Below are 27,148 nucleotides of genomic sequence, written 5' to 3' on the forward strand. Positions count from 1 at the left end.
CGAGAAATCCAGATCTTGAACCGAGAGAAAATGTATGGGGCATTTTTGCGCGCAATGTTTATCGCAATGGACGGCAATTTGGGACGATTGTTGAGATGAAAAACGAGATATGAGAGGAGTGGTCAGCGATTCCACGGTAACAACTAACAAATCTCATAAACACAATGCCGAAGCGTATATTCCAACTTATTCAGAAGAAAGGAGGGTCAATCAGGCACTGAACATTTATTTTCCATTCTGTACTGTAAAGTCATTTTTGTCAAAGACACTGGGTGCTTTTATGGTCATAGGGTGCCTACATTGTATAAAACAGCCGTTAAACTTCACATACGTGTTCAGGACCTTAATATAAGAACAATTTATCTTTGGTTTTGGTCTAAAAGGCTTAATTTAGGCCAGGTGAGATTCTGTGTCGGCAGATTTAGGACTGAAGTTTTGGCCAGGCGAGACTTTGGGCCGCGAGGTTTTGCCAAGGTGAGACTTTGGGACGCGAAGTTTTCGGTGGTGAGATTTAGTCCCGCGAAGTTTTGGGCGGCGAGATTCTGGACAGGCGAAGTTTGGGTCCGCATAGTTTTCACCTCGAGGTTCTGGCCACGAGGTATTGTACCCAAACCTCTCTTGACAAAATACGGGCCTTTTCTTTTCAGAGGAAAAACGGTTTAAGCTCCCTCTGAAATTGTTTCTAACCAGTGCTGAAATACACAGGAAGACATGAACAACTGACATGAAAACTTCACACACAAATAGTACGCATAAAATGAGTGAACATGTGTTTTTCTTCCCTCGAGAAAACGGTTTGAGAGAGCAGAAGCCTTCTTTAAACATACTGTCAGCCGAAACTGATATTTTTCGTCATTCTTTGGCTCACGAATTATACCTTTACCTTAAAAACTACACTGGTGTGATTCATTGTTGTCACTGCTTGCATGAAGAATACGAAACAAAACAAAACAAAAAGAAAAAAACTGCTGTTAAATAAACGTTTAAAAGAACTATAAAGGCAATCTTCGCAGGTAAATTTCTTGCGGAGAAACAATATTATCGGCACCATTGAAATACAACAGGTGGTTACCAAGCATATGACAGACAATGAATGAATTCAGAAGTATTGTTTCTATACCGTATTTACCCATATTCCCGGTAGTTGCTCTATTTACTGACATAAAACACACCGCCACATAAGACACCGACAAACAATACGCATCCCCTCTTTTAGGAACAATTTTCGGAGAAAAAAGTGCGTCCTATACGGTAGTTCCCCGTTACTGGCTGGAATCCAGTAAGAACTCCTGGCACACTCGGTACATCTGACCATGTTTCTTCATGACAATGGTATCTTATAAAGTGATAACACACAGACATCACGGTCATCTCATCCAAGAATGGCTTGCGAAACACAGTACCGATTTCAAGCATCTTAAATACTCTCAAACTTTCCAAATATAACAGGGTTCCCACAAAAAAGTGAAGCTCGATTTCCCTGACTTTCCTTGACACAAATTTTTGTTTTCCTTGACATAAATTCTTGAATATAAATGGGAATATATGGGGCAAGTTCTATCATACATAACGGCCTCCTTATCCCCATATCTGTCCAACACACTCCTTTACTTGTCATTTACATATTTGTTATGTTCAGTATAAGTCATTGTTATTTACACAAAATTTATAAAGTAGGTATATAATAATATATGTATGATACAATACCACACACCTTGGATTTTTTTGCTTGAAAAAAAAAATAAATAAATAAAAAGCAATATAACATGCAGTCAAGAATATATTGCCAACTCTATGTGACCTATTACTATCAATCCTAAAATGAAATGAATGAAATCTTTAAGTTTTACATTCTACGGCTATGCCGTCGGGTCTACGCTAAAGGAGATGGTGATGATGGGAAATGAATGAAATGAAGAAAAGTCGAAGGAAACGGGAGAACCAGGAGAAAATCCACGCCCATCACAAAATTAACCTAGCGCGAGCTGGGATCGAACCAAGGACTCCATGCACCAGAGGTGAACGCTCTATTACTAAGCCACCTTGGCCCATTAATAGTCATAATACTGCCAACTCTGAGACGTTAATTCTCACATTTTCATCTTTTAAACAGAATTTGGTTTGCTTTCTGTTCTTGAATTTGTTCTAAGATAGCGTAAGAGAGTGAGAGAATTTTGTTTGTAACATTATTCCATTTCTTTCTTCTTTGCTTTCAATTTCTTAACTTCAGCATTTAGTTTTCTCTTTTCATCTTTGATTTTACTTTCCAGTACAATTTTGATTCGTTTCTGTTTAAGGTTTCATCATTGTCTCCGAGCTGAACGAACTGAGAGAAGCATTCTTTGATTAACAGGAACAGATTCTAACAGATTCTATACCTTCATAGTACATAATTGCATCATTCACCCACCTCTGTGCTACCAGAGAATCCTCAATTTGGTTTTCTACAATATCTGTCTTATTGACTAAAAACCCGCTCTCCACTGAGACATTGCAATGAAATGAAATTAAACATTTTCACAATATTCCACAAATCAGAACATTCTTGTTTCTTAGACATTACCTTTGCAAAGAAGTCATCTAACCTGATGCTGTCCATTTTCTCTTCGTATTTTCTGAAGTCATGAGACTGTATAAGTCAGTATTCTCTGACTCTCCATGACGTTTTATACAAAATGGATACTTTCCCTGACATGTTTTCATTTCCCTGACATTCCCTGATTTTCCAGAATGTGGGAACCCTGTATAAACTCCATTGGGTATCTGCGGGATGTCATGGAACACGCATTCTCTCTAGATTCCGACTCCTGCATCACAGCGTTGAAGACTATTACTGAAGGAAGGATCAATACGATTTCAGGTACATAGTCGTAATTCAGTAATCAGTCAATGTGTATATTCTTTGATTTAATGGTATTTTTTGTTGTGAACACACCATATACTGAAGAGTTTCCTCGTAGATTAGTTTGCTGATCTGTAGTGCTTCAGTAAGTTCACGATGCTAAGCGTAAACGGACTGATTATCAGTGCCCATTCAGCGCTTGCTGACACGAATATTGGACCTACTTTATATATACCTAGTTATATCATAAATACTGTCACAAAGTTTGGAGTGGCGCTGTAGGCATCCGGAGTGGCAGTGCTGCCATCCGTGTATAAAGTGGAAGATGCATGTAGTGTGTGTTTGACTGTTCATGACATACGTTGATATGGTACTGAGTTCTGATGGAGTGGGGCGATTACGAAAATCGTGTAGCAGTAATTGCACTACACAAGGTTGGGAAGAGAGCAGGTGAGATTTTCAATCTCCTGAAAACCCTACAAATCAGCAAGAGATTCGTGTATTGCGCTATACAGCGATACACCGAGACCGGAACGGCAGCTGACCACGAAAAGAGTGGCAGATCACGAACGGTACGAACCCCGCAGGTCCAGAAAGCAGTCGCAGCAAGCATTCGAAGAAATCCTGTTCGAACACAAAGTGTGATGGCTGCTGAGATGAACATCAGCAGAAATTCCAGGTCTCTTGTGATCAGGAGTGACCTACATCTACGGGCGTGTAAGAGGCGGACTGGTCACTTTCCGATCCAAACATTAATGTCGCAGAGGGTCCTTAATTCAAAGAGACTGTTGCGGCGTTACGCCAACAATCTGCAGAGAAAGATTCTGTTCACTCTGACCAAAAGGTGTTCACAATTGAGCAGGCCTACAACGCCCAAAATGACCGTGTGTATGCCACATCATCTACTGCAGCTGCTGAGGCAGCTCCAAGGGTTCAGAGGGCACATCATCCTGCCTCAGTGATGGATTGGTGGGGAGTGAGCTACTCAGGCACAACCCAGCTGCATTTTTGCGAATAAAGTATTAAAACATCTGCCAAGGTGTACCAGGACACAATGCTAACACCTATAGTGAAAACACTGTCTGCTACCATGTTCCCTGGAGAAAGGTGGACCTTCCAGCAAGATTCGGCTCCAGGCCACAAAGCGAAAACAACCCAGGACAGGCTGGCACGGAACGTCCCCGACTTCATTTCTACTGCTGATTGGCCTTCTAGCAGCCCGGACCTTAACCCGTTGGACTACAGACTTTGGGCAGTCCTTCAGGCAAAAGTCTGCCATAAACGGCATACATCTGTTGACAGTCTGAAACAATCCTTGACCAGAGCAGTGAACAATTTTCCCATGGACGTGACGCGTAATGCCATTGACCAGTGGCCGGACAGATTTCGTGCCTGCATCAAGCCCAAGGGGGGATATTTCGAAAAAAGATTGGTGTGTCAGGTGTACAACATATCAATGTAAAACATAACCAAAATAAATTGCTGTGGTGTTAATACTCTCTGTGTTATTCACATTCAAACCTGTGACAGTATTTATGATATAACTATGTATATATATATATAGTAGGTGTGAATATATACTTCACATTCTACGATTATAATTCCAAGTTAAAGGAGATTGTGATCACAATATTGAACGAAATTGTGAAATGAAGAAAATGGTAGGTAACAACAGTATTCCGAGAAAGTCCTCGTATGCTGTGTTTGTCTACAACAAAGCCCATTTGGCGAGATAGACCTACTGATATCAACCACTGTTCAAAAACTTCTTTACCAATAACTTATATTCAAGATACATTGCACTATCGAAGTAATTCATATATAAAACTGCATTACTGAAATCATACTTGCAAATTGGCACCAACCGAACGCATATTTTAATTCAAACTCTCATATCTTTGAAGTTATACTAATCTAAACAATGAAGTCAGGATACGATAGCCAAAATGGAAATAATAATAATTCTACTAAAATACTTACCTCCGTTATCGCGAACAACGAAGAGGGCAAAATTTGATGGCTTGCTTTCCACTTTATACTTTTCTAATATCAGGTTAATGACTTCTTGAGTATTAACTAACGATGTCACCCACACACTCATTTGACTTCCAAATGGAGGAGTAAAGAAACTTGTCTCCCTGTTATAAAAATGACCATTTATTGAGCATCGACGTTTTAACTTGGCACGTGATCGTCGTTTCCCTGGCCGCCTCCTAATTGCTGTGCTTCCTGTTTTCGGAGGTCTTCTTACAACTTCTACAATGCTTCTGTCATCAATGCAATCATCTCCGACACTTTTGATCTCTACACCACTGTCTTCTTCGCTCATACGTAACCCTTTCTCGCAGTTATTAGATTCGTTAGCAATTGATTTGTTTTCCTTATCCGTATCAGAAGAAAACGTGTTTATTTCAATATCTGAATGTGAAGAACCGCTTGGCAAGCTCACTGGAAGAGTCTGATAAATTTTATCGCTTTCATTTACATTTCGTTCAACTTGTAGTAACTCATCTAATTCATCCCATTCCACTTGCTTTAAGTCCAATTTTGATGGCAATGTTAAACATTTTTGGGAAATGTCAGAAAGAGTCCTTCCTGAAGGAGAAGTCTCACTACTTGCATCACCATCTCCAGAATCAGATTCATCATCATCATCAGGATTATCGTCCGTATTTTCACCTCCACCACTATGTTGAAACAATTCATCCTGAAATATAATGTATTAATTAATTAACCAAGTTCCAGCTACAATTGGTATTAAATCTTTCTCACTACGAAAAGAAAATACGACGGTCATTTAACTCGAAGTGGTAACATAGTTGTGAAATGGAATGTAGTGAATCATTCACCTCAAGAAGCTTACAGTCCTTCGATGTAGTCTCCGCCAGCCTGTTGAACCCTTCACCAGATGTCTGGTAACCGTTGAATACCTGTCAAAGCCCCACTTTGTGAGAGGGTGTTGACAGTGCGCCCTAAGGCACGAACAATGCTAGGAATGTCTCTGAAATGTTTGCCCCTGAGAAGTTCTTTCAGTTTTGGGAAAAGATGAAAATCGCAGGGGCTCATGTCCGGGAGTATCGTGGGTGCTCCAGTACCTCCCAACCCCATCGTCGTAACCGAAAAAATGAAATCTTTGAGTTTTACGTCCCACGGTTAGGCTAAAGGAGACGGTGATTATGAGAGATGAGTGAAATGGTGGAATGAAGAAAGTGGGAGGAAACGGGAGAACCCCGAGAAAACCCACGAGCACGGTGTTTGTCCACCACAAAGTTCACTTGGCGGGGGCGGGGATCGAACCCTGGATCCCAAGCACCAGAGGTGAACGCTCTACCACTGAGCCACCGCGCCCCCCCGTCGTAACCGAGTCTATACTGGATGGTCTGTATGGCATCTGGCATTGTCGTGTAGAATTGGTCCAGACTCCAGGAGGTGTGGACGTTTGCGCCGCAATGCTGGTCGTAAATGGTCACTAAGGTATGAAGCATAGTATGTAGCATTGACGGTAACGCCCGGTGGAACTTTATGTGACAGAATAATGCCTTCGTGGTCGTTTGACATTATCACCATCACCTTTACGTTTGCTGGCTCTTGCTTAAGCTTTTCCGGTCGTGGAGATTCTGGGTGGCGTCATTCACTCGACTAACGTTTCAATTCAGGCTTGTAAGATCTTCCCCACGTTTCGTCACTTGCAATAATTCGGTGCAAGAAGTCATCACCTTCCTCATTGTAACGTTGAAGGTGTAGGCGCGCGCGTTCCCATCTATGCCACTTTTGAACCTCGGTCAGAACATGGGGTACCCATCTGGCTGCAATTCTCCGCATGCCAAGATCTTGTGTTAGATGCGGAACACTGATCCGGAAGAAATGTTCAGCTCCTGCGCCAATTCACTGCAAGTCCAACACCGATCACCGTCAAGCAGTGTCCGTAGTCTTGCAAGATGAATTTCGTCCGTATCCGTTCGCATATGCACTCCACCGAGCATTTTGTCTGTTGACTGTCGTCCCGCCAGAAATGCTGAAACCCATCTTGCCACTGTCCGATACGGTAGATCAGCTTCACCACAGGCCTCTACTAATTCTCTGTGAACCGTCCTAGCATTTCGCCCTCGTGCCATCTGGAATTTGATAAACACACGCTGTTCTGCACGCGTGAACATTGCATTAGGGCGGTATTTCACACAACAATCACTTTAGCAATGTCTACTCGCCACACCACCGTAATATGGTACCGCAGCAGCGTTGAACTGACTCGTACACATCCACGGAATACACTACGTTCGTCGTTTGTGTTCTGCCCACACGACACTCCAACCGTAGCAGTGTTGCCAGTTCGAGTTAAATGACCCTCGTATTAACAAAGCAGTCGGTCACAGCCTAAAACTAAGGTACTATTGATAATTTTCCAAGTAGAACTAAAACTAAAAATTATTAAAAACATAACGGTAGATTGTTGTAGGATTCAAACTTGCGAGCGAAAATGTGGGAATACGAACAAAAATGCCAATCATTCATCTACAGCCATTCGGATTACCGAACTCTCCTGATTAGTAACAGAACAATTATCTTTGACTTCCATATACACCTAACTGACAATGAAATGAGTTAAATACGGACATGTCATAAAGATATGAGAGAGAACCAAGATAATCAAGTAATAACTGAGATGGCTTTGGGTGTTTCATCGATTTTATTCTATACCTATACTACTTAACACCTGCAATAACAACGAATACACATTTTTGAAACATACGCACAATGGATTTAAAATCAAACAAAACACTGATTAACCCTTTCACTGGAAGGCGACGGAAAAAAATTTCCCTAACCTGCGAATGTCGATTATAGTCGACGTGTTAAAATTTGTCTGTATCTTGGTTTTGTCGATTGTAGTCGCCAAAGGTTTTCTGTGTGATTTCTATTGTTTATCGAAAACAATAGAACACAAACAAAAATGAACGGTACAACTTTGGCGACTACTCTCGACAAAGCCAAGATACGGACAAACAAATTTTAACACGTCGACTATAGTCGACATTCGCATGTTAAGGAAATTTGGTTCTGTCGACAAAAGTCGACTTCCTCTGTGAAAGGGTTAAACACAAAATCTCATCTCATGCACTAAATTATGTTACAAAATATATTACATAACATAGTCCCGTGTTCAGGGAGGATAATTTTATCAGTTGCGTCTTTAACTTTATGACGTTATCACCTTTGATCATCCACAGTGATCACTCACAAATTTAAGATTTCAAAATGTTAGGAAGAACTTGGACGTCATTATTATTATTCTCAGCACAGAGGCATATGGGCACAGACCCATGTGAACCCAACTACATGAGTTCTAACCGAAAATATCCAGTATCTCACTACCAAAAATGAAAGACTCACACTCTTTTACATATATATGAATCTCTGACCAATATTTATGTAACTAAAAATTATGTACTACATAAAATTACATTACGAGGTTGCTCACAATGTAATTTTAGCGTCTATCTTTGCCTCTGATAAAGCGAATTTTAACGACTTCACTGAACATTTATTATTATATAAATCCGTATCAATCCTTATCCGTATATAATCCGTCGTTGTCATTACTCTTTTAATTTTGTACACGAAGTAGTGCTATAGTTATAGAGAGAAAAAACAAGGTTTCATTATCTTTTTTTAGATGTTCAGTTTATGTTTGAGTGGTCATTTTATATACACGCATAAGCTTATTTTACACTTGACAAAGGTTTGGAGTAAACGCTGTATATAACTCAGTTCTTTTTGAAGACACTGATTTCAAACAAAACTTTTTCAAAGAGAATTAGATGCACATTTTATATCAGTGTATATTCAAGAATTACAAATAGCGTTAAAAAACTGTCGGAAGTTTGAAAAAAGCAATTATCATTTTTAAAACTAAAATTTTGAAAGAAGAAATAAGATTCATCGTATTTTAGGCACAGACTTGAAAAATCTACCTATTTTTTCTTTTTTTTTTGGGGGGGGGGGAACAAAATCGGTTTATTACCAACTGAAGTAGGTATTGAACTGGCGGTCCAATCTATAACTAAATTATAAATGTTAGGTACTAAAACACATAATTCAGGTTTGTGTGTACGTGTAACAATATTTTACTGGGATAAACTAATTTATTAATCATGTTTTGAAGGAAATAATTATTAAACAAAATTAACGTTGTTTTTGCCTTATGAAGTTTCTGAGCTTGTACAATTCATAAAGAAGTCCAGATATTTTATTAATAGGAGGTCCTATTTAACTTACGGCTTAAGCAGAATACAAAGAACACAAACACACAAATCATTTTTAAAGCCAGTGCAGCCAAACGGTTCTCAGCCAGCTGCCTTTGTATTAAAGCTAAGACATCTTTCGTTGCCCATATCTCTTTCAACAACCCATAAACGATACGTGCATGGTGACGTGTTGTTGTTATCATTTGAAGCTTTTTTTTTAAAAAACATTTGAATATTTTACCGGTTATTTCTAGATAGATATATGAGAATGTGCAGGTATTCTAGCTCTTTGAGTAGCAGAACTAGGTATAGCCCAAAGGACTCGTAAAGCAAGGATAGGGTAGCTAGATCTTTCCCCTCAGAGTTTAAGAGAGTCTGAGTCAATCATAGTTGCGGTCAATATGTAAAGTAATAAGCCAAATAGGATACTCTACAAACAAAGTAATCTCGACTACTTTATGAATTGCGTAAGCTCGAAAACTACGTAAGACCCAGAGCGTTTAATTTTTAATAATTATTTCCTTCATAACATGATTAACAATTAGTTTGTCCCAGTAAAATATTATTTCCATGAAACAATATGCACAATTGAACTGAACTATGTGTTTTAATGCCCAATATACACAGTTTTGTTGTAGAATGAACCTGAGTTTATTTTTATTTAAGATGCCAATAAATCGTATTTCGCCATGTATATATATATATATATATATATATATATATATATATATATATATATATATATATATATATATGTATATGTATATAAACCGCAACTCAAAAATTAGTCGGGTTTACAGTAAGTGATCAAGTTTTAATCACCTGTTACTGCGAAAATAGACTGTTTTGTAAAAATTTGAGATTTTTGACCTGTCTCTCTTCTCAAATATTTCAGATTGAACACAGATTTTTGAAAAATCGCAACATTTGAAGATTCATAACAAACAAACAAAAAGAAACTCTTTCAGGCAGTAATATACAACGAGACGTAAATCCAGAAGAAAATTAACAATGAGTCTTTTTTTTTTTTTCATTAAAATTTTTAATTTCACAAATGACAATTTGCATTTCTCAAATTTTAACATTCAACATTTTTTTAAAAGGTATTTCTGGAGTACTAGGTTTAAACAAGCACTAGACATGAATTGTGAACTTAATTCTCTTTCAAAGGGTTTTAATTTGAAATCAGTATCTTCAAAAATGACGATGGTACAATATTTAGCGCAAACCTTTATGAAGTATAAAGTACGCTCACGCGCCTACACAAAATGGCTACTTAAAGAAAAACTAAACATCTGAAAGTGAATAAAAGCTTGTTTTCAACTTTCTAAATATAGCATAACTTTGTGTACAAAAATTGAAAAATAAAAAATTCTGTCAGCAACATTTTAATTTGAAATTGGGTGGTTTCAAATAGACTGACTTGTAAACGGTCATGTTTTGCAACCATACTACACAACAGACATAATTGTAGTTTTATATTTTTCAAGCTCAAAGTTCTTCAACAGAATTCGCGAAGACAACAGAGTTTCGAGTTTGATAATAACACAAATTCTCTGCTTCCAGTCAACATATAATTTCTTCGCGGATATAGTTTCGGTCCGTTTAGTTGATCCTATATATTTGAAACTGTCTACTTTGTCGAAAGTATTATTTGATATTTTAATATACATATATGTTGCAGTATTACTGTCACGGCAAATTTCCATGTATTTACTTTTCTTTACATTTAACTTCCAATCCCACGTCCCTGCAGCATTTAATAAAACCTGTGTATTTCTTTCAATTCTCCTCATGCTCTCCTATCAAATGATATCAGCATAAGCCAACTTGGTGAATCCCATTCAGCTGTAGGCCGTTTTGCTATCTTTAATTTTCCTTATAACATGTTCCATAACAAACCTGAAAAATAATAGCGACAAGGCATCTCCTTCTTTAATGCCATTCTCAAAGTGAATATTCCTGGGCTATACTTCCCTACTCTGACATTTCTTTGGGTTTCAATTAAACATATCTTAATTAATCTTAGTTAACATACTTATTAGCTTCTTTGATATACTAAACTTGGTAAGAATGCTGTACAATGTACCCTCCTCATACGCCTTTCTGAAATCGATAAGTAATGTACCAAGGTGTTGTATTCCCATTTTCGAATATTTCACGAATGATAAATATCTAATCGATAATTATTAATAGAGAGTATGAATCACATTGTAATATTAATCATCTATTAACCTGAATAATGTTTTAACTGCACTGTTCGGGCTTTTTTCTCAGACACAAATCTTATTTATGTAAAGTCTTCACATTGTTCGTGTGGTATAAGAAACAGTATGTTTATTCTTGTAGTTTTGTCTACCTGTGCCAGTAGATACGCTAGCTTAAACACATTAATTAGATTTTATGTTCGCAAATGTTTAAAAACTAGTGCACTAGCTATTAATACTTCCATAAGACAAATGGCACTTCGGTAAGAATTATGTTTTCTTATAGTTACTAGAACCTAATTTTCTAGAAATACTCATATAATTTCATTAGTTTTCAAATACTCACATGTAAAATATCTAGAAAACTGTTGATAGTAATAAAATCATTTTCTGTAAGCAACAGGTGAATACCTACTCTATTTAACATTCAAAGGTTACGTATTCCATAGAAAATACCAGATTCGTCGAGATTATAGGGATTCTTAGTAAGAACACACAGGCATTGAAATTATAAGGATTCGTAGTAAAAAATTACAAAGATACGTGAAATCAATCTATTTTCTTATCTTAATATAATGTTGTGTTACTTTATAACACACTTGTAATTTATATATGATTTCGATGGCTGAAACATCCAGTCAATGTTGTACAGGTGTATTATACTGTTTAATGAAATAACCCTATATGCTACGTACAAAATGCACTGTATGTTTAGAGCATCCCAAGCATGTAATAAATACTTTACAGTTTAATTCATTGTAAAATACTTACTTCCAACCCGTTAGAAATGGCACTTCGATAAGAATTACGTTTTCTTATAGTTACTACAGTTCTTTGGTCGTCATCTTCTTTCAAATGAATCATGCTATGCACTCCCCAGTGAATTCTTAAAGCTCCTTCAAGAACTAACCGACCGTTCACCTGTAACACATAAATAAATAATAACAATATAACAAACTATTTATATGCATACTCATGTATCGGTGCAAACGCATTTAAGAATACTATAGGATTTAACGGATTTAGCCCAAAGCTGGTGAACAAGAAGATAAATAATCGGTAGTAAAAATCTCATCATCGTCTATGAGACATTCCGAACATGTTATACAGAATGTTCAAACATCTAGTAGTTACCTCAATAGTACGTGTAACCACCAGAAGAGACAATACAATCAAAATGTTTGGACATACAGCCGCTCGTAGAGAGGATAAAAAAGTCACTTTGGTAATGTGGTATCCTGCGGGAGATGATGATGTAGGAGTCCAGCTGGTGGTTAGATGCCGTCCCACCCGTCCTACTTGTACTCGATAGGGTTAAAGTAAGAATCTTTAACACTCTTTTAATGAAAAATTCTGTTTTCTAAAGATGCTCGTTGTTTTCTACCTTTATCACAATTTAGACAAAAACAAGATACTCGGTTCTGGAGTCATAAAACGAGTTGGGGGAGCTACTAAATGCCATCCTGTATTTCATATTGTAACAAAAGTAACACTGACCAAAGCTTCAACACACACACACTGTATATTTTAAATTATAATGTAACGGTTTCGGATATCCAATACATCCTTCCTCAGACACTAGGTTAAACTAGGGTTAGCGGTCTCCCTAATCTTACATAGCTTAATAATTATGGATATTAAAATGTGAATTTTCTATGTCTTAAAATTCCACGGCTTAGAGGGATTTTTTTTTTTTTTTTTTTTATTATAACTCCAGTCTTATGTCTTTCCTCTATTCCCACCCAATTTAACTGTTATGATTTCGCACCCTGATCTGTAATACTTGCCAGTTCAGTAATCGAATCCTGATTTGAGGTAACCTTTCGAAATTCCAAAAACTAAAGACCTCATCTTTGCCGATGCTTGCACCTTTCACTTCTTTCGGGGAAGTAATGGAGTGATTTTGGTTTTTTCTCAAGGTTTTCACTCTGAGAGTTGTATCGATAAACTCAATATTCGACCACGTTCTCTACAACTTCTTGCACGAGATATTCATGAAACACGATAGACGCTGAAGCAAACCTTGTGCCGATTTCAAGCTACCGCAGCATGGATAGCTGTTCTTTTGTTCAAACATTGTCGACTCATCACTCAGCCAAGATCAATGTTTGAGAAGGGCCCCCTTTCCATTAGTTTGCGCTCAATGTTTGAGCCTTCACATTTGAATTGTCTTCTCCAGGTTTAGAAACAATGTTATGATTGAATTCTTGCTACATATACAAGTGTCTACTGAGTTTCACTTTCCAAATTGCAGTATGTTCAATATACCTAGGTAACTATATCAGCAAAATTCCAGTACCTAATACAATGATTTTTTTTTTAAAGTTCTCTAGGATTAATCACACTCTTACAGCCGTGTGCACCAACGAAGTTTAAACGAGCGTTCACTTAAACGCGTTCAACATTATACTTTGAAGTTTAAACGGGTTCCCGGACTTTCGTTGCACCATTGAAAATCGAAGTTCAGTAAACCTCGTTTAAGTAAACTTCGGTCAATTTGTAAAATCGACTCTGATTGGTTGTCATCTTTTGTCTCTAACCTTCGTTTAACGAAGTAACAAATGAAGAAAGCATACCGCGTGCCGGGGTTCTTGACTCTCGAGATTGTGTGCATCTCGACTGAATACATCATCAAAGAATGGACTAATAAATTATACCTGTAATAAAATAAGCGAGTAATATACTACTTGGTGTTGCAATATTGGTAGTAGATTTTAGATTAGATTGTAGCGTACAGTTTTAATATACGAATCCATAGTATAAGTAGTAGTACTAGTAGTAGTAGGAAAGGGTTAGAGGTCCCGCAGGGGTTTGTTGGGTTCTGTTCTCGGTGCAGTTTTACTATACAGATACACAGATTGCAAAATGTATAGAGAAATATGGGCAAGTCTTTAATTTTCCAATTTTATGTCGAGAACAGAACCCAACTAACCCCTGCGGAGTTCCTGACTCGTTCCTACTGCTACTTATACTATGGATACGTATAGTAAAACTGCACGTTGTTCTCGACATAAAATTGACAAATTAAAGACGTCTGCATTTTTTTTTTTTTTTCATATATTTTACAATCTGTGGATCCGTAGCCCCTATAGTAAAACTTCACCATAAAGATTACACTAAACTTATAACAAAGAACAAATATAATGCGGATCTATATGGATCAGTGGTGATTTCATGAATTGACCGGGGGGAACTTCTCCGCGAGTACTATCAAACTCCCTCGTGACCATATATCCTATCATTCTCAATGTGGATTCCTAGTACATTTCATCCCCAGTATATTAAAATTCGCCACCACTAGAAAATAAAAAATGAAAAAAAAAAAAAAACTTCTGGAATCCACTGATGGGGAAAATTGATTCAACAGTTATTCGTATTTCATCGTGAAAACGTTATTCTAATGCCTTTTACATCCTTTTCCCTGTTGGCGTTTGCCTACAATTCCTAATTAGCGTATACAACCCTTTTCTGCTAAAACAAACCACCTGGAAATCCTATTTTCCGTATTAAAAACATACCATGTACTAGACACGTAAACGACAAACTCCTGCTAGATGAACAATTCTCTGGAACCTGCATGAACATTCGGCAATACAGGGAAAAAACAGCTCATGTTCACAGCAGATTTCTTTTGAAATTCAGCATAGCTGAAAATCACGTTAAAAAACGGAACACATTATATGTAATGTGCAGAAAATTTTCGTTCAACATTTAAAATACCGGCCGGCCTGGAACGCAAATGTACATGTTTACAATATCGGTGAAGTACAGTGTATGTGTTGGTACCGTTACATACGCAGACACGTTTTCACTAAATACCACGTGCTACACATGAACTTACATTCGCTGATCTGCACATGTCTGCAGCCCGCAACATTTTCTTCTGAACATTGCATGTACATGCGCGTCGCACAGGTACTGATCAGTCAATGTGCAGTGCACACATGTGATTTCATGTCAGGACAAGAATTATTACATTCAAAAACAGGTGTTATTTCCCGGATAAGTGCCTGTTTCTGTTCCAAACCATTTACTTTACACCTAACACCTGTAGCACATGAGCAAAACATGCGAAAACAGGCACTGTACATTGAATGTTTTCTCAAAAATTTTCATGAGGGTAGGTAAAGTTGAGGAGCGCTACCATTTATTCTTTCTATTTATGATCTAACGACTTCTGCATTTTTAGTTTCTCACCTGTCCACCAGTTACGCACACATTTATAATATGCTTGCAAACTTATATGTTATAAATACAATAAGTGCAAAAACCACGTACGACTCTGTGCTAAATGGCCAAAACAACCTAAGTTTGTATCTATTCCGATTCGGAGCAGGGCACAATTTGAGGGATTGCTCGTGATTTTACCCGCGAAAGCAGGCACATTAGCGATGGTGGTGTATGCATAAAGAAAGAAAAGTGTGGAAACTACCAACCTCCTGTTTTCCGGTGCAATTTCCCAAAATACATTCGTTACACATGTAAGTAATCTGCGATTATAGAAACAGCGTTAAAATGTAGTGTTCATAATTATGCAATTATAATGCAAAACTAGCTTGTAGTGATCACCTACTACAGATTGGTATGTATTTTTTGAACTAATTTGTTCATCACTCGAGCAGACGGTTCTACCAAATTTTGACGCTTTTTTACATTTTCAGATTAGATTAGAGCTTTCTTTTAGCAGAGCATGCACTAAATGAAGAGATCCATTACTACTTGGGAATTGACTAGGATGGCTCAGTAACGTATAAATAAAGTGTGGACATATAGCATAAAAACTACTGTGTATAAAACACAAACCAAGTTATGCTAGGTGGCCACCAAAAAGCACGAATGCTATCTAACCGAGTTAGAGTAGGAGCGCAGTAGGAAGGCCCGAGCGGTTGCGTCCATAGGGGGCAGGTGCGTCAGCGACGGGGTATACACATAAACGAGGATAGTGAAAGAGTGAAAGAGCACACTTACACATACAATAATTTCTTTATCACTAATAATTAACTTCAACATGCTGTGATAGATGGTAATTACTTATATTCACACTTTCATTCCTTCATGGAAAATATTTCACATCGTTTTTTACCTATAAATTTTCTATTTGGCAGAACTGTCTGCTGGAGTGAATCCTTAATTTGCTTGTTCACTACGTACGCACCTCGAATATAGCCCAGCAGCTTCACCTTGGCGTAAACCGTAATAGGTTCAAAAATAGCTTTAATGAGTAGCTTGCGAAGTTTGGTGCGTGGTTTTGAGACGTGTGGCTTTCACTATAGTAGCTAAGTTTCTATGTGTCTTATACAATTGTACGCAATTGGTTGATAACACTCTAGGAATAACTGGATAATGAGTTTTACGAGGAATAACTGGATAAGTTTTACGCTGTTTGCATGGAATTTTGACAAGAAAATACTGTATCTATTGACAGAACTTGTATGCCCTTCTAACGTTAACCTTTACTGGAAAATTGTTTAGATAATACATTGTCAAAAATGCTGAGATGATTTTGTAAAAAAAAAAAAAAAAAAAAAAAAAAAAAAAAAAAAAAAAAAAAAAAAAAAAAAAAAACGCACATAGTTTATTTCTAGTTGGTTCTCTATTGTAAAGCTACAGCCTCGCAGGTTTTCTAGCTACATATCGTCCTTATTTCTTTTTGCTAATTAAAAGACTACCTGAAAATTAAAAAAGAAATGTATTCCTAAAACTTCAGAACATTTACTTCATTTTATTGATATACATTGTATCTAGGAAAAAATAATAAACCACGAGCAGAAAATTTCTCCGACCACGAAAATTGTAATTTCATTAGTAGAAAAATACAAAGGCATTATTGAATGTAAACAAACTGACTTGGATCAACGAAGTTTAAACCCCCAATTTCGGCCGTTCAAGCTAAAACCAAGTTCATCCACCATTTGACCGAGACTTATCCTTACCGAGACTTTGAAACTGTTTTACCATCAAATTAATATTTTATTTTTAATAAATTTAGTTAGCCTTGATTTCTTTGAAATACAAATGATTAGGTATATGTAGCAGCTCATAAAAGCGCTGAAATCTTTACACAAGCAATATGCTACATCCATACCAAGCATTAAAACTGACCCTCAGTTTTCCATCATTGGGAATACTTTTCTGAACAGTTTGCAGCCTGTATACTGTACCTGAAGCATTGCATATAATATCAAATGCATCCATTGTTGTTATATGTAAGGTATTGAGAAGAAGAAAAAAGCAAAGCGAAAACTGAAGAAAGAGGGAAGTTAGTGACTATTTGCAACCCCAAGAGAGATGGCGTCACCTCTTAACGCCGGATCATTAGGGAAAATCGCAATTTATTATGTCAGTAACTGTACTGTATTACATAAGTATTCTTGTTCTATAGAATTACTTTTTTCATGATCTGAAGCTCAATTTCACTACTTTCCTTTGACACCCTGCTCGGAAGCCTAATACAGTGAGCCACGAGCATTATTTGTATTATAACTTGTATAAATTATTGGTAATATTCTATTCTAGTCATAATGCAAGATTATTATTACCCTGGACTTTTGGAGTTCAAAAATACAGGATAGATTATAAAGAATTATAATATTTGTATATTTCATAATTTTTCCAGTATGTGGATAAAAATTCCAGTATATTTTCAGTATTTCCAGTGTCAAAATTAAATTCCAGTATTTCAAGTATTTCCAGTATCAGTAGACACCCTGATATATACGCCTCACAATAACGTAAGTAAAGTTTCATACATCTAGTTCAACTCTTTATAATCAGGGAACAAATTACTCATATGCATGTTACGATCTGTTATTCAATTTACCTGCAATAAATATGTTGGCAAGAATTAAAAACACTGAGAACATCCGAGCTAAGAATAATTCCGTCATTATTTTAAGATTGCGTTTTCTCAGCTGGTATATTAAAAGATACGTTGAGGAAAGTTACCATGATTCCACTACAACAAGATACGAAAACAGAGAGATCATATATTTATTATTATTACTCACATTCACAAAAAACACTGGCGTTACGTATAATGTATTAAATTTAACATGTTAAGAAAAAAATAAAATTTAACAAAATAGATAAAAGTTCACACGACCGTACATGAAATCAAAAGGCACAACCAGAATGGCAACAACTTTACATTTGAATCGGTCATTGTTAAAAGGGCATACGTGCCATTTAAATATAATGAAACATATTCCCCTTTTAACAACGACCGACTCATTTATATTAGACATTTCTACAGTTCTCTTATCATAAAATATAGATTCGTCTTTCTTTAAATCTTTGTCATATATTTTGTGTTTTGCAAGATGTTGCGACTGCTTATACAAATTTATTTATAGGAGCTCATTTTACAGAAATTTATTCATAGAATCTAGATTAACAGATCGAGATACGACTGAAAACCAATTTAGTTTGAAAACAGTTAAAAGTTAAACAAAGAGAGGAGGTGTAGAAGAAAGTCAACTAGAACTTATACTGAAAGGCAACTTCCCACTCAAATTGAGTTGAGTTGATTTTGAGTTTAACGTCCCGTTTAGCAGCGAGGCTATATGAGACGTGGACCTACTGATTAACGTGGAATCCGAACCACATGAGCTCCCGCCGGGAATCGAACCCACTCAAATTGAGTTGGCGATAACTTATCTAATGTGATTCATATTACCAATTATAAATTCTATTTCTTTTAGCTTATTTTCACTATGTGCTGAATACACCAAGAAGTATTAAAAAGAAAATCTTTGGGTTTTACGTCCCATGATTATGCCGGTTAGGCTAAAGGAGACAGTGATAATGAGAAATGAGTAAAATGAAGAAAGTGGGAGAACCCCGAGAAAACCCACGCACACGGTGTTTGTCCACCACAAAGTTCACTTGGCGCGAGGTAGGATCGAACCAAGGACCCTATGCACCAGAGGTGAACGCTGCACCACCGAGCCACCGCGGTCCCTAGTAAAAATTAATACCTAAATTACTTAGAAATACCCTGCATTAGGGATATACATGTATTTAACTCACCTCTCTACTTCTGATTTCGCCACTTTTTCCATCATAGTACTGATTGAAGACCTTAAGCTTTGACTCTAGGTGAGACCTGTAAAGAAGGACAACATTAAACACTATAAAACCAAGTGAAGAGCGTTAAGTTTGCGTTCAATAAATGAGCTAAGAGCCAAAATATGAAGATAAATTAGATGCTTATATCGTGACTATAAAAATTATTTTTACAATGAATTCCATCGTACCGCAATTTATTTCTGTTGAGGATAGATTCGCTCTTAATACACACTACACCAATATTAAAAGTTAAGTATGGAGAAGAAAATCAAATGATTAGTACAATAGTAACTTAATATTTGACAATTATTTCATTTAAGCTAAATAATCTTATAAAGTTTGGAGAACGTAATTATAATACCGAACATTAATAGAAAGAACACAACTCACTAGAAAGACTGGGCAACTTTAGAAATAAGTAACACAAAACGAGGAATGATAATATTTCTTCTAATTTTTTTCTTGATTCTATGCTCACATGCTATATTCCGCTAAAGGTGAATTTACACCGAGGATAAAATTGTTAATAACACGTGTTATTAATAACGTTTCTAACAGAATTTCAAATTTATATTTTATGATATTAATAACATTTGTATCAGCATTGTTACACTTCTTCAAAAAATGTTAGTGACAGTTTTGTTATTAACAAATGTTGATAACATTTGAAATCAACATTGTTACTTTTTTTTGTAACATACTGATAATGTTATTAACATTGCTAACAATAAAAATTTTGCGATTGTTCTAGAGGCGGTACGGATCAAAGGATGTTAATAACATTTTATTTTGACTGGTTTGGATTGTTTCTCTAATGGAAAAAATTGGGCACATTTTTTCCATATGTACAGACACTTGAAATATGTATAAGTTATCATTCAAAATCCTGATTTATTTGAAAGATTAAACAACGAAACTAAAAGTTAATTAGGGTGCGAGAAGAGTCTTGAATCCTCTTTTTTACTACATAATGAAACTTGGCAATAGCCTAGGACACGTAGTATTTTTTCCAAAATAAATTTCGTGTATATACGTGAACCTGATATCCCAGAGTGTGTACCCTAATTTGGAGAAAAAAAAAAATTATTGGCAACTTTTCCCGAAATCCTTATGATTTTATGGATTTGACACGTGAGAATGATGTCATTAAAAAACCTGATTTATTTTAAAATAACTCACCATGAATCTTCGTAAGTGAAGGTCTATAATTTCCTTAAAACACCGTTATATTAAAAGTGTCGGTTTCGACTGACGAGTCTATTCACCTATTAAGGGAAACTGAAAGGTTTTATGTTCTACATGAGTACGTATCTAAAGTTATGACGATATCTGCGATTGCTTCAGAAATGCTTGAACTGATTTTGTCTAAAGATTCACTGATTTTTTACAGAATATGTTAAAGAAGATTTTTTTTTAAAAAAAAAGCTAGAGCATTTTCAATGTACATTCTATTATGATAATATTTTATTCATTTGAATCTATTAGCAACTGCAACAGCGAAATCAATCTTGATAAAATTTAGCTGATTTGTTCATAATAATTCAGAGAATGCTTTACGTGTAACAATTTTACATTTTAGACAGTGTATAATATTAAATCATTAAGTGTTGTCAATATTCTATCAAGAAAAATTAGAAACGTAACTACATTCTTACCTAAATTTGTTATGCCATCCTATGTTTTATGAATTTTATTAAATTGTTCTGTTTTAAAAGGTTTCTGTTTCCAAATATTTATTATACATTTTTTAACTTTTATCTCTGTCTACAATGATAAGTTTCTGTATATTAAAAAGAATGAAGTATATGAACGAAATATACATGAATTCCAAGTATGAGTGGAGTTGTAAAATGCGTTTCTTTTTTATGTCAAAGTTTTTTAAATAAAAAAACTATTTTTTCACGATTTTTTTTCAGGAAGAGATAAATGTACCACACCTTCACAATCGGGGATTTGGCGTCGAGTGATCAAGGAAGCTGAAAAAATGAAGAACCGGTTGAAAGAAATTTTCGGTGAAGAGGAATTCTGCTTGCATTTTGATGGAAAGAGAATAGGAAGTAAAGATTATCACGTAGTCTGTCTGCAGAATTGTGCAAGAAGTCTTAGCCTTGGAGTTTTGGTTTGTGAAAGCAGATTTGCCGAGGACCTATATTTTACTGCAAGCCTTGTTGGATGAGTGTCATACATGGATGAGTATTAAAATGATCATTTCTGACACCGCAGCAGTGAATATAGGGCACAAAAGTGGTGGTGTTGTTAAGACTCCAAAGACATTTTTAACAAATGGGTCTCGATGAGCCACAGTTTATAGGATGTCAGCACCATATTCTTGACATGGTTTTGCGACACTGGATGAATTCAGTGTTCCCAATAAAATCATGGTCACCCAGCTTCAACTATCAATTCATTGAAGATGTTATGACTGGGAAAAACTATTCTGGCACAGGAAAGGTACCGCCACGTGAAAATCCAGAATGGAGAAACGATTTCCGGTTTCTATTTGGACTTCGTAAAGGATATAATTTCTACAGGAAGGAGAACAAGTGGCCTCGGTTGAACTGACAGAAGCTACTTTCACTCAACAGTGCTAGGTGGAATTCACGTTCAATTTAGGAACTGGTTGCCTTTTTTCTCCTTCCAAAATGCACAGATCAACTCCAACGTATTTCCGACTTCATCGCAACTTCATGGGCAAAGGTATGGTTTTCAAATCAGCACTGTACAGAGGGCATGAACTGCATGCTTCTATCTCCGACCTAAAGTGACCTAAAGCTTTAAAGTGTTTTTCCGCTCACTGGGTAAAACAACGTTCTGTGCTAGATGTGCCTCGCTCAAATATGGTGGCCGAACGACCTGTGAAAGTGATGAAAGAGCTTCACAACACTAGCAAAAGTGACAAATATCTCAACAGCAAGTTCATTAACAATAATTCACCAATTTAAAATCCATTTGCTAACGTACTGTATACATTATTCGGTGCCAAATGCAGACTGTAAGTAGACGAATTTTCTTTTAACGCTAAAACAACAGCAATGTAGATGCGGGAGCTTTTTTTTTTTTTTTTTTTTTTTTTTTTTTTTTTTTTTTTTTTACAATTAAACAAGATCAAAGACATTTTTGAGGTTTGGAGCCAAATGTTTATTGTTTGCCATCCCAGGCTTTTCAATTTGAAAAACGTCATATACCTAATATATATACAGGGTGAGTCAAAATAAGTGTTACAAGCCAATATCTCCCGAACTATACATCATATAAGAAAAATATTTAGAGACAATGTACAATACAGAGGGGCCTAAGAAATGAGTCAAACATTAGGTTTCCCCCGCCCCCCATTTTGGGAGGAGGGGAGTGAACGTAAAATTTTCAAATGGTAACATAGGTCGAGTGATACCTCGTTCGAAAGAGCTTGAAAAATTGAACAATTTTTGTAGGAAACAATTTTTGACATGGGGCACCGTTTTCAAGATGGGCCCCAAAAATGGTCCTGTATCCGATAAAATTTCCAGTAAGTGTTACAAGCCAATATCTCACGAACTATACATCATATAAGAAAAATATTAAGAGACAATGTACAATACAGAGGGGCCTAAGAAATGAGTCAAACATTAGGTTTCCCCCGCCCCCCATTTTGGGAGGAGGGGGGTGAACGTGAAATTTTCAAATGGTAACATAGGTCGAGTGATACCTCGTTCGAAAGAGCTTGAAAAATTGAACAATTTTTGTAGGAAACAATTTTTGATATGAGGCACCGTTTTCAAGATGGGTCCCAAAAATGGTCCTGTATCCGATAAAATTTCCAGTACTTATAGTGTTACAAGCCAATATCTCGCGAACTATACATCATATAAGAAAAATATTAAGAGACAATGTACAATACAGAGGGGCCTAAGATATGAGTCAAACATTAGGTTTCCCCCGCCCCCCATTTTGGGGGGAGGGGTGAACGTGAAATTTTCAAATGGGAACACAGGTCGAGTGATACCTCATTCGAAAGAGCTTGAAAAATTGAACAATTTTTGTAGGAAACAATTTTTGATATGGGGCACCGTTTTCAAGATGGGCCCCAAAAATGGTCCTGTATCCGATAAAATTTCCAGTACTTAAAAATCGGAAACGGCTAAGTAGAAAAACATGAAACAAAAAATGAAAAAGGTAAGCGCCATAAGCAACGTGGAATGGTGTTGTCATGGGGCCCCGGGGCCAATTTTAAAATTTCAAATCTGAATATAGGTCGAGTGATACCTTGTTTGATAGATTATGGAAAACTAAACAGCTTGGTAAAAGAAGTTTTGATTTCGGGCAAGCCTGTTTCAAAATGGCCGCCGAAAATGATTCCACATTCAGATAGAAAGTGCAGTGTTCAAACTGAGTGTTACAAGCCAATATCCCGCGAATTATTTCATCAAATAAAAAGTGTTAAGAGTCAATGTACAATACAGACAGGCCTAAAAATATGTCGAACACGAGGTTCCATCATCATACTGTAAGTGAATAACAAGTAAAATGTTCGGGGGCAAAATCGACCTATAAGGGTTAACGTAATAATAGTAATAAGAAGAAGAAGAAGAAGAAGAATACTACGAAAAATAATAATAAAACTAGTAATAATAATAATAATATGAATGAAAATAATAAGACAATGAATAATACTAATACGTATGCGCAAAGAGACGGAAACCCGAAAATAGACATTAGAAACGTAGCAATAGCTAGTACTCTACCTTCTTAATAATGGCTGGTATACACAAGTGTCAATAGAGCCGATCACACAGGGGACGGGAATGTGATTTTCATTGTTCTACTGAGAACATTTGACTGTACCTGTGTGTTGTTTGTTCATGCAGTGTGAATAGTATGGTATTATTTTTTTCTTGTTGAGTAGTAGTGTTCAACGTAAAATCATCATTGATGTTACATTGCCTAGCTGTTAGTGAGAGTGTTAGTGACTTAAATGGAACTGGCAGTGTGGATATTGTAGGTAGGGGCTGTAGTTGTGTGTTGAACGGTTCAAAAGCGTAGAAAGAACGGGGTATCAACTTTGGTGATAAGTTTTCCGTACAAGGAAACGAACACTATCGCATTAATATTATTAGTTTGGGTAGCGTTTGAATAGAGCAATGGCGGTGTTTGATCATTGTGTAGATATGTTGCTGGTGTTGGGCGAATGTAGAAGAAACTATCGTAACGCGGCACGAATGTATGCAATGCGATATCCCCAACGCCAACAAACATCTCACATGGCATTTCTGCGATTGGAGAGGCGTTTGCGGCAACATGGTAGTCTTGTCCGGGGACGAGGTATGGGTCGTTACCGCTCTGCAACCAATGAAGAACGTGCAACAGGAATATTGGCAGCAGTGCATGTAGACCCACATGTTACTACGAGACACCTCGCTCAGGCCAGTGGAGTTAGCCAAAGATCTGTAGTGCGTATTTTGCACGAGTACATGTTTCATCCGTATCATATCATCTTACATCAGGAACTATCTGGCAATGATTTTCATGCCAGATTGCAATTTTGTCTATGGTTGGAAGGTATGGAAAACAGACAGCGCAACTTCATATCCACCATCTTGTTTAGCGATGAAGCTACATTTACAAACACAGGACACATAAACCGACATAATATGCATTATTGGGCTAGGGAAAATCCACTATGGCAGAGACAAGTTGCTCATCAGCATCGGTGGTCTCTTAATGTATGGTGTGGAATCCTTGGTAACCATATCATTGGGCCATATTTTTTTGATGGACGTCTTACTGGTGATACCTATGCCGCATTTATCAGTGATGTACTATACCCGGAGTTATTAGAGAATATTCCTTTCGCTGAACGTATAAGAATGTGGTATCAACATGATGGTGCCCCAGCACACAACGCACGCCAGGTCAGAGCCTTATTGGACCACCGTATGGCGAATAAATGGATTGGGCGTCGAGGTCCTATTCACTGACCTCCACGATCTCCTGACCTAACCCCACTTGATTTTTTCCTCTGGGGTTATGTTAAGGATCGGGTAATGTCCAACGAACCAACAACTACTGATGATATGAAGGAGCGTATCCAAGGTGTGTGTGCATCTATCACTCCAGAGATGCTACATGATGTACGAACATCCCTATGCCGCCGCTTACGGAGGTGTGTGGAGCAGGATGGAGGACATATCGAGCATCATTTGTAACATGGTAAGTGTTGAAATTATTTGCTTTACAGTGATAGAAATTACAATTTTTAACATCGCAGATACCCGTAGAATTACTAAACGTTATTCTACTACTTTACAGGATATTAGGTTGTGGTAATGCTGTTGTGACAGGTTTGCCTGAAATCAAAACAACTTTTGTAGTAAGCTGTTTGGTATTTCACGATCTATCAAAGAGGTATCACTCGCCCTATGTTGTGATTTGAAAATTCCATGTACACCCCTCCATACAAAAGCGGAACGAGGGAACTTCTTTAACACAAATTTCAGGCTTTCTGTATTGTACATTGACTCTTAACACTTTTCTTATTTGATACGTAGTTCGCTTGATATTGGCGTGTAATACTCAATTTGAACACTGCACTTTCTATCTGAATGTGGAACCACTTTTGGCGGCCATTTTGAAACAGGCTTGCCCTAAATGAAAACAAATGTTGTACGAAGCTGTTTGGCTTTCCATGATCTATCAAACAAGGTATCACTCAACGTATATTCCCATTTGAAATTTTGAAATTGGTCACGGGGCCTCATGATTAGGGCCTTAGGGACACCACGACAACATCATTCCACATTGCCTATGATGTTTTTGTTTTTCATTTTTTGTTTAATCGTTTCCTACAGTAGTAATCGCGTCACTATAGGAAACTTTTTGGCCCCTGGGTCCCTGCCTCAGGACCCATGGTCCCTGGCCGGGGTCAATGACCTAGGGGTACATAGGACCACCCCCTCTAAATTTTGGCAGGGGTACCTGGGCCCACCCCCTAAATTTTGGCAGGGGTACATAGGACCACCCCCCTTAAATTTTGGAAATTGCCAAATCTAAAAATTTGGTATGGTAGCCTAGGACCATAGTATGTACCTCTATTAGTATTGGGTGTCTATGTCGTTCCCTTTCATGAGTAAAAAATTGCCAAAAATTCAAATTTCGGAGGTTTTTGACCTAATTTATCCCCTTTGATGAGGTGTTATTACCCTATATAGTTATATGGGCGTATACAGGGGTCCATTACCTTTCATAAGACATGGGTATATTAATGCACCCCTTTAAATTTTTGGGAGGGGTACCTTGGCCCACCCCTTCAATTTTGGAAATTGCCCAATTTCAACATTGGGTATTATAGTATAGGACCCTAATATGTACTATGATAAATTTGGGTGGTCCACCTCATTCCCTTTTAGGGGTACATAGGACCACCCCCCTTAAATTTTGGAAATTGCCAAATCTAAAAATTTGGTGTGGTAGCCTAGGACCATAGTATGTACCTCTATCAGTATTGGGTGTCTATGTCGTTCCCTTTCATGGGTAAAAAATTGCCAAAAATTTAAATTTCGGGGTTTTTGACCTAATTTATCCCCTTTGATGAGGTATTATTACCCTATATAGTTATATGGACGTATACAGGGGTCCATTACTTTTCATAACATATGGGTATATTAATGCACCCCTTGAAAAATTTGGGAGGGGTACCTTGGCCCACCCCTTAAATTTTGGAAATTGACCAATTTAAACATTGGGTATTATAGTACAGGACCCTAATATGTATCATGATAAATTTGGGCGGTCCACCTCGTTCCCTTCCAGGG

General features: G+C 36.9%; 1 protein-coding gene across 2 annotated transcripts in view; it reads right to left on the reverse strand.

The window, feature by feature from the left end:
* Rassf (Ras association family member) overlaps positions 1 to 27,148 on the reverse strand; it is a 154,022-nt gene that overhangs the window by 74,000 nt on the left and 52,874 nt on the right. For both annotated transcript variants that reach the window (XM_081726645.1, XM_081726648.1), the window contains exons 4-6: positions 19,323 to 19,398; positions 12,066 to 12,215; positions 4,823 to 5,549 (exon numbers count right to left, since the gene is read on the reverse strand). In XM_081726645.1, the coding sequence (XP_081582771.1) occupies positions 4,823 to 5,549; positions 12,066 to 12,215; positions 19,323 to 19,398 (953 nt within the window). The remainder of the gene's footprint in view (positions 1 to 4,822; positions 5,550 to 12,065; positions 12,216 to 19,322; positions 19,399 to 27,148) is intronic.

The sequence above is a fragment of the Thermobia domestica genome, chromosome 1 (genome assembly GCF_964235325.1).
Source record: "Thermobia domestica chromosome 1, izTheDome1.hap1.1, whole genome shotgun sequence".
NCBI classification, from domain to species: domain Eukaryota; kingdom Metazoa; phylum Arthropoda; class Insecta; order Zygentoma; family Lepismatidae; genus Thermobia; species Thermobia domestica.